Raw genomic sequence first — 13,186 nt, 5'->3', positions numbered from 1 at the left:
AGAAATCTGCTCGTCATCTTTGCGGTTGGTGGCCTAAACAAACCTACACAACACTCTACAGGAAAGGGAAAATTCCTAAAACAAAAAGAAGCAGAATAAAAATGTGTTTGTGTGGGGGGGGAAACGCTTGAGAATTCACGTCCTTTAAAATGTACAGACTTCAAATAAATCTAAATGTAAATAAATCACAAGTACATGGTGTATTTAAGTGTAGGATTTTATTCATTTTTCAACCTACAATGAGCATAAAACTCAAATAAAACATGATCAAAGGCTATGACGAAAAGGTAAAACAGGAATAGGATGTTCTGACTTTACAGCTACATACATCAAATTTCCTATCATAAAAGTGGAATAAAATGAACTGATAATTCACATTAAATGTTACATCATTATTTCATCCTCAATCTTTACACAATTACAAAAAAAAAACCTGCCTAAAGTTGTAACAGATTGGTGATTTTTCTTTTTTTTTTGGCAAAGTTGATATCCCTCACATACCCTTTTCTGAGAAGAAAAACACTTTCCATTTCAAATGACTTTAAATACATTATCATAGCATTATCTTCAAGTAACAGATGCGGGCGTTTGTTTAAGAAATCTTGGATTGTTAAATTAAGTTAAATCAGATGTAGACAGAGCGCTGCAGATAGATTCAGAGGATGCGTACAAATGATTGGTTCACATTTACACTGAAAAACAAGTCCCTGATGGAGGTGGTAAAACTAAATATTCACATTCTGCTTGCTTAAGTAAATATTGACATGGTTGCAGTATTTCCTCCCCTCTGCCTGCCCAGACATCCTCTGTCATGCTAAACAACAACATAGTCCAGTTTAAAATATTCACCCAAACAAATCCATGGCCAAGCCCCTCATACACACACACACACACACACGCACACACACACGCACACACACAAACACACTCATGCACACACACACAATTCAAAAGTCAAGCTCACATTTCCATTTCCTTGAAAGGCGCGTGGGTGTAGTTAAGGAATTCATTTGATTTAACTTTGTCTATCAAAATATAGAATTCATTAATAATACATGGGAGGGCTAAAATACAAAGCAAGTGAACAGAAAATTAAATCATACAAAGCCTTTTTTTGTTTTTTGCTGAATACAGTAGCTATAGGACCACAGAGTTCAGGCATCGTCAGGTTTTGTCCCCGCACACGGAGAGAGACAAGAAGGTAAAAAGGTCTTCCACTTACGGGGACTACAGCCTTGATGCTCGGGCGAGGGTATAGTTCAGCCTTGATGCCTGATCTCAGATCAGACTTTAAAGACTACCCACAACCCCCTTCTGCCATGTCATGATGGCCTCTTCCTCCATCGCTGCTTTCTCTGCTCACACTGTCTGGAATTCCTGATCGGGGTCTGGCCATCGAGCGAAGTTCGGTTAAGCTAAAAAACAAGTATCCGATAAAAAAAACGAGTGTGTCATAGATAAAACCACATTTTAAAACGGAGTTTAAAATTCGTAGTCGGCTTCTGCCATGTCGATGGCCCAAGCAAACTTCTCGCGCTGGGTTTTGTTGTAGATCTTCTCCACGGGAATGTCCCACTTCTTACACCTGGGAGACAAAGGGCAAGGTTTATTATTTAGGCACCGGGTAAGGCGAGTAGGGTCTATTATTTCAAACGATATACATTCTGGGTCATTGTGCTGGGGCTCAGTTCATGCTACGGCAGACATGGGGTTAAATCCAGCCTCTGGTCCCTAACCCGACAGCCTAGTGTGTTGTGACCATCTCCCCTTTTCAAATGTGTCAGTCTATCAAAGGCTAAACTAGTCAGAAATCATCTTTAAGATGACATACAGCTAGAGATTTGTATTTAGTGCCTCTACTGGGACATGTCTCCATGCTTTAATGTCCAAAAAGCTCTTTATTGCCCTCATACTGCCTGTGCTGCAGCAACTCTTTTCACCCTCTGTCTGAAACCAGAGCCCAGTCTGCGCCAGGGAGCTTTTTTTTTTAAGCCTTTGCAGACCATTTATGTGAACAAAAAACCTATAGAACAAACTAGAGGAAGGGAACACTCCAAAAAGCATGATATGGAACCTTTAAAAAACATTTTCTTACCAAGCCACGGAGATGCGAGGGTCCAGATAGTTGAGCTTGGAAGTGCCGAGAGCAATCTGCTTGTTCTCCTCGCGGTCGGTCGCCTGCACCTCCAGCTTCATCAGCTGATCCTCTATCCGCTCCAGAGCCTTCTTCTTGGCCTCCACAGACCTGCAGAGCACCGACACAGGTTAGGACTGGGGAACAGGGGGGAGCTGGGAGGAAGCCATTGACCATAGAAACATTTTAGAGTCTTACTTTTTGGATTTCTCATCTCTCCGTACTTTAGCGTCCGCCTTGGAGCTCTTCAGGTCTCTCTTGGCATCAGCAAGCTGGTCCCTTTTAGCATCGATCTAAAGAGAATCAGGGATAAGTCTCAAACATTACAAACTCTGGTGATTGTTGGTCTTAAGCAACACTGACGGGCACATAGCTCAACCCTAATATTGACGAGATCTTGTCTGCAGAGGCCTTCATTTCAAAAACAATTGGTGAAAATGTAAAAATTCATAATGCCCCCATTGTGGTTTTTTTGGACTTCAAAATAGATAGATCTGCTGATTAATGAATAGAATACAAATATTTCATGGCATATTACACTATTTTCAGACACTTGTTGACCTAGATCATGTTTAATCTCTGGTTTGCTGTCAAGCCAAACAATATTAACATCTCCATAAATGACACTTAGAAAAACAAAACACTTAAATCCTTTTTTTTTTTAAAGTACAATCAACACACTTGAAGCGTTTGGAAATCCTTATTGGATATAAAAAAAAACCCGCTTATTAACCTTAGCCTGCAGGTTCTGCATGGACTTCTCGAAGGTCTTTGGTGGAGCCCTCTGATGGTTACACAGGATGGCCACGGCCCTGTTGGCCCTGTTGTAGGACAGGATCTTTTCCGTGACGTTCTCATCAGCTGGAGAGAGACGAGCAGGATGATGAGTTTACTCTATGCACAATTGTTCATTACAGTTGTCACACCTACATGAAAATTAAACCAGTCGAACAAGCGATTCTGATGTCTGTTCATTTCTACATGGGACTGAATCACGCAGGACTTTAGTGAAACTGGCGGCAGGTGGAGACGTACCGCTGGTGAGCTGCGTCAGCTGCTGCTGCAGGGTGATGGAGGCGTTGTAGGTACGGAAGACTTTGGCGGTCAGTCCGTCCATCAACTCCTGAAGGTGCTTGTTCAAAACAGAAGTCTGGAGGGAAACATTGAAGAAATGATAGTTATTACAGACAAACAACACCTGTTATCGTTTTCTCTTCGATGCAATCAACTGCCAAGAATAAAAAGTATAAACCAAAGTTCTGACAGTTTCTTTTCACACGTTGTTTTGCTTACATTCAGGCGATCAAACAGGTCGTCATCCTTCTCCTTGTTCTCCATGAACAGCTGGAGGTTCTTGAACACCTAGAAGAGGAGGACACCCATAAATGTTTACAAACTAAGTCACTGAAATATAGAAGTCGTGCATCTCTGCTGAAACAGAACCAATTGCAATTCTAGGTATTAATACATTTGCAATTATTACATTTGAGCAACAACAGTTAGAATAAATCATAAGTAAAGACAAGTAAAAACACCATGTCTTTGTCCTTTAATGAAAAAGGTAATAATTAAATGTAACCTATACAGACAAAGATAGTTAGTAAAGATGTAGCATCACACGCTATAAAGATAGTAGTTGCAGGGTGCAATTCAGTCAACGTTTTGCTGAACTTTTAAGTCCCTATTTGTTTCAGCTAAACACATTTATTGGGAGTTTTCCAACTGAATAAGGTAATCGCATCTATAATGACAGTCATTTTGATGAGCCATCACATTTTTAGGCTCTGATCTTTTATCATTGTAACCTGTCGGTTGGATAGTTGAAAATGTAAAGTCAATTGATAGCCACGATAGGTCCTGTCATAACATCCATTATTTCAAAGACGACATGATCTTACCCTTTTCTCCACGGGGACTTTGTTGTAGTAGCGGATGGAGTCTTTACCCAGGAAGTCAAACTCCACCACAAACTCCTGCCCGTCGTTCTCTGGGTAAAGTTTGATGTGCTCGACTCTCAGAGAGCAGCAGCCCACGGTGTCGGCCGTCTCTCCTTCCTCCTTCTCGTTACCCGCTCTCAGGGCCAGCTGGAGCACATCAGGACAGCCGGATTAACAAAAGGGCATTACAGCCAACTGCAGGCCAGTGTTTAAGCACCTGCTAAGCCCCACTCTCAAGTAGTTAAAAAGGAATTACAGGACAGTGAACTCCCCAGAGCCACAAACCATCCGGACAATGATAACAGTGGTCGTGCCGCTCACCTTGTCGATGAAGTAGAGTGCCACGGCTCTCTGTCTGATCCTCATCTCCTTCGACTTCCAGTCCTCGCGGTACTGGGTTCGAAGGCGTTCCACACATTTCTTCAGTCTGCGAGCCGTCTCATACTTCTGCCAGTCCTTCTCGCCCTGCAGACAGACGAATGAGTGACTAATGAATTAGATGGGGCCATGTTTGTGTCGACAGTCACAATATGAACACGAAATGTAGTTAGTAGCTGCTGCACAGCGCCGCAGGTAATCATTGCAGTCTCACTTTTTACAGATTGAACGGTATCAAATAACAGCAACAAACTGTAGTGACTACATTTACAATAACCATAGCTGCTAAGAGGCTAAATTAGGGTTTATACAGTGACAGGTTCAAAAGGGTTTGCACTGAAGAGATGTTGTTCAACAAGATAATCATGCAATCACTAAAGAAGGACCCGAGTCAACAGAAATATCCACCCCTAACTTCCTTGGTCTTAAATCCCTGCAACCCCTTAGCAGGTGGAATAAATGCTGTGAAATCAATTCTTTGAAGTGATGGAGGCTCAATAAGCATTCAGTCTCCTGCACTCTGTTGTCAGTATGCTATTAAGAAGATGGAGTTGCCATAGAATGATGAGTGCAGCACTCGGCTCACCTTGATCCTGGAGCTGGGGTTCAGCATGATGTATTTGATGGAGCCCTGGATGTTCTCCGTCCACGACACCAGCCAGGTCACCTTGTTGTCATGGCGAACCTCTTTCCACTTGGTGCCTGGAGGGGGCTCGGGGTGCTTGGAGTCCCTAGGAGTAAAAAACTAACAGTTAGTCGTTGAACTCTCGTGGGAAAATCCATCCTCGAGCAGCAACAAGCAGGCGTTCACTCACTTGCTGCAGTTGATGATGATGTCTTTGGGCCTGGTGCGGCGTTTCAGCATGCCCATCTTAGGATGGTCTCCACGGCCGCGGAACAGACCCGGGGGCTCGATGCGGAAGTTAGCAATGCGCTCCCTGTGGTTATCCATGATGCAAAAACCATACTCCTGCAGGAGGCGCTCGTTCTCCTCCTTTATTTTCTACAAAGAGCAGAAATAAAACCCTGTCAGCAATCCGTCTTTGAGTCAGTGTTTAATTTGGTGACAAAAACTAGGGCATATACGGTCATGATGACTTTAAGAAGCCCATTTGACACCATCTATATAAATATGCAATATTGTTGACCAAACAAAGAAATGAAAGTTCTTTACAAGAAATTGTTCATTGACGAAACAAATGAGTTTACCTTGCTACCTAAACTGGTTGAGGTTGTGTAAATACGGGGAATTTAATATGGAAATGTAAGACATGACTACAGCATGGGGCTGAAATAAACCCTAGTTTGTGAATAATTTATCTTGTGTCAAGCTACCCTTACTGAATCCTCTGGTATTTAAAAACATGAAACGGTGCAGGTGGGGCAGATGTTGAGGTCTGCTAACAACTTATTTTGAGCAGTAATTGTTGTGATGTTCCATGTTTGAAAGGATTTCATTTCGAGTGACCTTCAACCCTCAATGTGTGGGTTCAGAGACTGTTGCATTGTGGTTAGTGTGACTCCCATTTAATCAATTAGAGAACTATGTAATTAAACAAGGAGTAAGGCAGGTGACGGCCCCATATTTCAGTTTTATTGACCCGTACAGCTGACGAAGGTAACTAGCACTACTTTGAAACATTTAGTAGCTTACCAGTTTCTCATCCTTTGACATGGCCTTCCTGCGTTCAGACTGAGCCTTGAAGAACTCGCTCATCTCAACGAAGTTGCACTTCTTCAGGTCTGTTATCTTACTCTTCTCCTCTGCATTCATTTCCTGTATCAGCAAAACACGTGCTTTAACAATAGATTTATTTTTGATTTACTAAGACTTCATACAGATTATAATTCCACTTTCTTCCTACCTTCTTCCAATCTTTAAAGAAGTTTTTCCGAAAGATATCCTTTGTGGTGTACTCATGGTCGAGCATTTTGGCGAAGAACGTGGCCACCTCTTCCGCCTCTGGGCTCAGCTTCATGTGCTTACCTAAAATATGCAAAAATAGGTGCGTTTGGTACCACGCTGACATGCCGTCACATTGTTTAACAGTGCAGCTGTTATGATTTCAATCTTACCATCATAGTAAAATTTGACGCTACTAGGAAGCGGCTCGTAAGGCGGAGCGAACACGGGCCCTTTGTGTTCCAGGAACTTCCATTTGCTGCCGTCTGTGGATCTCTCCTCTTCCCACCTGGGATCAACCACAGGGGGAAATCCAATCAGGAATTTGATTATAACACAGAAACAAAACATTAATTTATCCAAAAATAACATGAAGTACATCCACACACTGATGAGTGTGCAACTGCCGTACAGCTGGCAGAGATAACTCACCACTTCCACTTCTCCTCTGGCTCTTTCTTTGCTTTTTTTTTACCATCAGCTACCTCTCTCTTGTTTTTTGTTTTTTTGGGCTTGATGTCCTAAAAAGAAAAAGGGGGAAGAGAAACTCAAGTTAGTTTTTCTCTTACCTAAGAAGCAGTTCTTTCTTAATACACTGGAGAAGTGGGATTCTCCTCATTGTTTAAAAAGGTAAGAAAGCAAACCCAGGTCTGCATTCGGCTTACCTCGTCCTCCTGTTTCCTTTTCTTTACCTTCTTGTCATTTTCAATCTTAATTTTTTTGGGCTTGAATTCAGAGCTGGGGAAAAAAGAAATACACATTACAGATTTGGTTACAGAAAACAACAAAAAACACTACACTTGAAACAGAAACGTTGAGGACATTCAGGAAGTGTAATCTGAAAGAACACTCACTCTATATCAACATCACGTTCTCTTTTTAGGGACTTCTCAATTTTAGGCGAGTGGTAAAAAGCTTCATCTGGCTCAGACTTTACTTGAGGGCTGCAAAACAGAAGAACAAAACATTGTAAATCTGATATGGCTTCATATTACAATGCATCAGCTGGTAGCGTAAATATAGTAATGAAGTGACAAGTCCAGGCATACCTGGCAAAGCCATTCTCCTTTTCCTTTTTCACTTTACCGTCAAGCGACTTCATCTGAAAGGTCAACACAAAGATGTGGTGTAAAAAGTGTAAAGATGTTTTACAATATAATCTTTGGGACAGTCTAGCTTTTGGTCTATGTTGGTGACTCCAATTTGGTTTCAGAATTATGAGTTAACATTTTTATACATAAACATAATTCTGAGTTGCAGTTTATGTATCTTAACCAGTTTGCTATAGTGGACCAACAAGCCATTCAAGGTCCCTAAATAATACAAACATTATAATAATAATAATGTGCCGCTCTTCATCAGTTGCCCTCAACCTTTACCATAATTGCAGAGAAATGAAGTATATATTCTTTAACAAAAAAAAGTAACAAAATCTTTTTCCTGTTTAGCTGCTTAAACCCAAGGGAAGCAACATGATCCAAACAATAATATCCACGCGTAGTGATCCAGCGTTTATGATCATTTATATGTCTTGAATGATAATAAAGCGATCATAATTTGGAAAAAAGCTGCCAGTAAAAATATATGCTGTACATTTAGTTTTTTTAATAACCACGACCATGAGTGTATGACTTGACAAAGCTTAATATCGCAGAATAATTCATAATTAATAAGCCTCAAATCAAAACATCACATGCACAGCCACATGTGCATTCTTCCATTAAGTATGAGCAAGGCAAATCACCTTCTTCTCCTTGTGCTTGTCCTTGTGTTTGTCTGCGCTGCCATCTTTGTGCTTCATCTTTTCCTTCTCCTTGTCTCGGTGCTTTTTGTCAGAGGAGTCCCTGTGATCGCTAAAATAAAAACAGAACTATTCAAATGTAGGTCGTTTCACCTTCAGAAAATCAATACATTGAACTTGGCAATGAGACTATTTTTCTGTATTTTTTGCTTTGAGCAGATACCGCCAGAAATATGCATTTATGTAGGCATGGTCCGTACCTGTTGCCATGTTTCGATTTCTCCCGTTCCTTGTCCTTCTTGTGGTCCTTGTGTTTGTGTTCCTTGTCTTTATACTTGTCTTTATGCTTGTGGGAGTCTGTAGGAAGAAAAAACTTAAGTCTCGTCACCTTGGACATTAAAAGAAATTGACTGAAACCGTGGACTGAATAAATGGTAGGATTGATGTGTGCTGACATCAGTATGAATCTATTAGCAAGACCTGAACAAAGTGTACTCTCCTCAAGAAATTGTAGACAGGCTGAGAATTGGACCACCAAAATAACACTCAGTCCCCCCACATAGCTGTTCCAAGTAAAAGCGTCAGGTAAATTGCTCCAATTGGTCTGAACATGCACCACTATCTGAATGTCACGCACAAAGTAGACTGAGAAATGTATTACACAGTAGTACAGCACCACCTACTGCCCGGTTAGGGCTCACTGTTTGAGACATCAAACGTCTGACAGGTTGAAACATGCCAGAGAACAAAATAGTCTCTTTAATTTGTAAACTGCGGCACACAGAATAAGTGATCTCTTATTGTAGGAAAAGAAGGCAATTACCCAAATCAAAGAGCCCACACCCAAACTTGACGTAAACACCAAATCAAGTCTTCGAGCTTCAGGGGTATTAGGGTATACACTTGGCCACAAGAAATGTAAACAGTCTAGTCTACTTAACATGTACCCAAAAAATGTCCAGATACTCCTGGAATACCAGTGTAGTAAAAACAGTGTATAAAGAAAAAGGTTTGATAAGTGACTCATTCATTCACAATGAAGGATGAACCTTTAACTACCTTGTTAATTACATGTATTATCGTAAAACTAGTTCCCTTTATTTTCCTTTTTTTTTGAGAGAGAGAGGAGCTGTGTCATCATCTCAAAATTCACGTAGACATAATTTCAAAGACAGGACATTTGATCACTCCTATAACATACTGAAGTGCAAATCTGACAGACTTTTGGCTAACACCACACTCCACAGCTAAAATACGAAATCTCAGAATATACGATTTATGTGATGGACTAGGGAGTAGTTTACCCTAAACCATCCAAAATGAATGCAAAAAGAACTATTTGTGCTAGTTAATCCATTTATACAAGACATATTATATTAGCTTTCACTTGCCAGTGTTATTTAAAAATAATATAAAAAATTGCATGATGAAGTAAGAAGGTTCAGTCTGAGTGGAATTAATCCAGCAATCTGTCTGACAAATGGAAGAAAAGGCAGAATCCTTTATTTCACAGTACTTTGTTCTCCCATTGCTGATGAATGAAAACCGAGTAAGTGGTTTGGTACAGATGTTTAGGTGATTTTTAGTAATACAGGAGTCAATCTTAGGTTTATAATACCTGCAATTTGGCTGCAGTATTTTATTTAAAAGGATCTGAACAACATCACTGAAATCAGACAATAAGTACATGACTAACTTGTACCATATTTGGAGTGTATACCCCAAAACAATTATCCAACATCAACAGGACTAAAACAAAATGTAGTGTTCTTTGAATAACATATAGTGATGGGTTTATATGGTTATTAGTTGCAAATCATAGTAGTAAGAAACACTGTTTGTAATCTTAATACACCAAAATATTCTCCAATCTTTTCGTTTAGCTTGAGATACAAAGCATTAAAGTTAATGACATGATGTGCAGTCTGTTGAAATGAGAATCCAACTTAAAACGGTCCACTTTCTCCTAGCATTTGGGAATGTGAAGTCGCAGTGGCTATAATAAAAAGTTAAGCTATGAAAAGGAGTTAACGATCGTGTATTTAAGAAACATTAGACCCTGCCTAGTCTCTACGTGGGATCTTATCGGAGCACTATGCCGTCCCATTTCTCCTCCACACAGCCATCTGCACACTTCACAGCCTGGGTTCAGCTTGCAGCAGACAGGCCGCTACACTGAAAAAAGAAAATGGCGCAGAGACTAAGTCCTCAACCCCCAAACCCTCACTTTCAGGTGGGAAATATGGCATTAAAACCATCCCAACAAACAAATCTGACATGGGAAACTTATAAAACACCTCGAGGTGTATCACAAAAATGACTGAAATTGGGAAAATAACGGGCGGAAATGCTTTTATTAGACCTCCCTTTTGAACAATAGCCGCCTGAGAGTGAGACAGAGGACTTAGTCTCTGGACGCCATTTCTGCCCTCTACTGAGAACTACCATTTAATCAGTGGAGACATGTCAGAAACCCCTCTTATAACTTGTTAACAACGTGTCAAACACTTACCATTGAAACGAGAGCCACCGTCAATCTGAAAAATCAAAAACAGATGAATGTTAAATATGGTAGAGGCTAACTAGCCGGCTAACTAACTTTGAACTTGCTGGATTGGCATAGGGAGTTTGTTAGCTTTCATGCTAACCTTGCTAGCGATGCTAACATGCTACGCTGGTTGTTAACATGGATCAACGGCTGAAACCAGAGCCGCTACGGGCTAGCATCAGCTAAAGCTAACGCCAAATCAAATGTGGCGTTACCCCCACTTTGTCTGGCAGTTCATGCGTAGCCAGTGAAAGTCGAGAACTAACCAGGCAGGCCCTCTCCTTAACAATACGTATACACACATGATGAGACGTGTCAGGAGGCTGTTATAATCACAATAACTTGTCTTATCGTTACAAACACACTCGGGCTAACGCGCGCTAGCATGCACTATTCAGTTAGCCAAGTTATCTTGTCAAAGCAAGGCTAATAAAAGGGTGCCCGTTGGCCACCAGGTATGACATTACCTGGTCCTCATTGTGGGAATGGTCCCCACTCATTTCCTTAGCGTGGTTTGATTTAAACTCGAAAATAAGTAATGGTGTAGGGGGTTCCAAAGACCGGCGAGGGGAAGGAGCAGGAGCAGGCAGAATGAAGAAAAGGCACAGTTGTGTAAGAGCTTTAAGTCCCGATTGTGGACTACTGCGCATGCGTGTTAATTTAAATGGTAGGGAGCAGTGTGGCTCCTCCTCTTCACAAAACGTGTTGCTCTCCAGGCCCACGATGGTCACACACAGGAGTGAGGTACACATGTACAGAGGAGGGAGAAGAATTACTGAGATCTTGTTCTCAAGTAAACGTTGTATTATGCATTGCTGGATGTTGCTTCTGATTTTCTATCGACTGCTTCTCTTGCTTGCTTGTTGTGCTTTTGATGATAAATAATTATCCTTTCTATAATTGACGAGAGCCAAGTAGGCCTATGCAGAAATAGAAATTACAAATATGTTTCTTTTTTCCAGAGGTGGAAGAAGTACTCAGATCTTTTATTAAGTTAAAATAGAAGTACAAGAGTGTAGGAATACTCTGTTACAAGTAAAAACCCTGCATTCAAAATGTTTCTCAGGTAACAGTAGAAAAGTATCAACATCAAAATATACTTAAAGTACCAAAAGTAAAAGTACCTATTGTGCAAATTTGTCCATTTCAGAATAACATTATAATATGTTTTGAATAATTAATGTGTTATTAAAGCTAGTTTTAATGACTTTGTGTACTGCAGGGTAGATTGTGAATTTACTCCAGGTTTTACTAAAGTGTTAAATAAGTGTTGTTTATATTTGACATCATTAATCCAAATATGCAAAGTAACTAAAGGTATTGAAAAAACGTAGTAGAGTAAAAGTACACTATTTACCTAAAGAATTGTAGTGGGGTAGAAATACAAAGTTAAACAAGTCAATCAGAATAGTACTGAAGTACAGGACTTGTATCAGGAGGACAAGCTGCTTCAGGCCCTACTTGTTTTTGTATTTATTCTCTGAACTCACTTGATCTGATAAGTGACTCAACGCAAAAGAAAGGAGCAGCTTTGTTTGATATGTATTAACAACATCATTAACATCAACTCTAAAAAGCTCTGTCCTTTCAGATTTATGTCCACCCCTGTGTCATGTTGTGAATATGCATAACAAGTTATATGTCTAAGTGGTTTCAACATGGTGTAGGCTAGAGTGTTTGACACGTAGCAGACCACCAACAGGACCTATCACGTTACAACTCCAAGGCAGAGAGACTCAGACTGCAGCTGACAAGTAAAACTAAAAAGCAAAGGTATGGGTCAGAATAATTACAACCTGAAATGTCTTTAAAAGTACATTTCATTCTCATGCCATCTGGTCTAAGTCATCCTCTTTCTAACATCTTTTTTGTATATACTATATTGTGTATCCAATATACAGTATATCTTTCTAGCATTGACACTGTATGTATTTATTTGTTTGTAATGTGCAATGCTATTCAACCTGCTGCCACTGTAACACAAACATTTCCTATTTGGGAATAATGATAAAACATATTTATATGAAGCGTACTCAAAGATGATTAAAAAACAAATACAGAAAATAAATAAATAAATAAATAAAGTCAAGGGGAAGAAAGTGTGGGCAGAGGATTAAAGGTTAAAAGCAACAGTGAAAAGGAGAGTTTTGAGAGCTTTTTGGGAGGATGTGAGTGTGTTGACCTTTCGAATAGAGGGGGGGAAGCAGCGGTGAATGGCCCCATCGCTCCTGGTCCGGTGCTAAGTTCTGATGGGTTGCAAAATACTATCTCTATTCAAGATTAAAAAGCTTTGTTGACATGAAAATCCATCCAGTGTTTTACTTTTTTGTAATCAGGCATAAGCTATTACTATAAGGGTAGCTTGCTCATCTTGTTTTGCTGTTTTTTGTGACTTTTAAAAGCCAATATTTTTGGGGAATTAATATTTAATCCACCAGTGATTAGAAGAATAACGTTTAATTTGGTCTGTTTTGATCGGCCTGCACAAAATAGTGTTTCTCAGCAAAGGATTAATGCCACAAGAGGGCAATGCAGCCCATAATGT

General features: G+C 40.2%; 1 protein-coding gene across 1 annotated transcript; it reads right to left on the bottom strand.

Annotated features, from left to right (window-relative positions):
• Nucleotides 1–201: 201 nt before the first annotated feature.
• top1a (DNA topoisomerase Ia) lies at nt 202–11,259 on the bottom strand. Its single transcript, XM_063910869.1, has 21 exons — nt 11,109–11,259; nt 10,606–10,630; nt 8,354–8,450; nt 8,097–8,205; nt 7,402–7,454; nt 7,207–7,296; nt 7,018–7,090; nt 6,785–6,873; nt 6,526–6,641; nt 6,315–6,436; nt 6,104–6,226; nt 5,265–5,452; nt 5,036–5,180; nt 4,393–4,536; nt 4,033–4,218; nt 3,428–3,496; nt 3,170–3,284; nt 2,868–2,995; nt 2,333–2,427; nt 2,096–2,245; nt 202–1,585 (listed from the first exon to the last, which is right to left on the bottom strand). Exons 1-21 carry the CDS (start codon nt 11,139–11,141, stop codon nt 1,483–1,485), a joined length of 2,253 nt encoding a protein of 750 aa, XP_063766939.1. The 5' UTR covers nt 11,142–11,259; the 3' UTR covers nt 202–1,482.
• Nucleotides 11,260–13,186: the final 1,927 nt, after the last annotated feature.

This window comes from Eleginops maclovinus, chromosome 20 (genome assembly GCF_036324505.1).
Source record: "Eleginops maclovinus isolate JMC-PN-2008 ecotype Puerto Natales chromosome 20, JC_Emac_rtc_rv5, whole genome shotgun sequence".
Lineage (NCBI taxonomy): Eukaryota > Metazoa > Chordata > Actinopteri > Perciformes > Eleginopidae > Eleginops > Eleginops maclovinus.
This window is presented reverse-complemented; position numbering and strand designations above follow the sequence as displayed.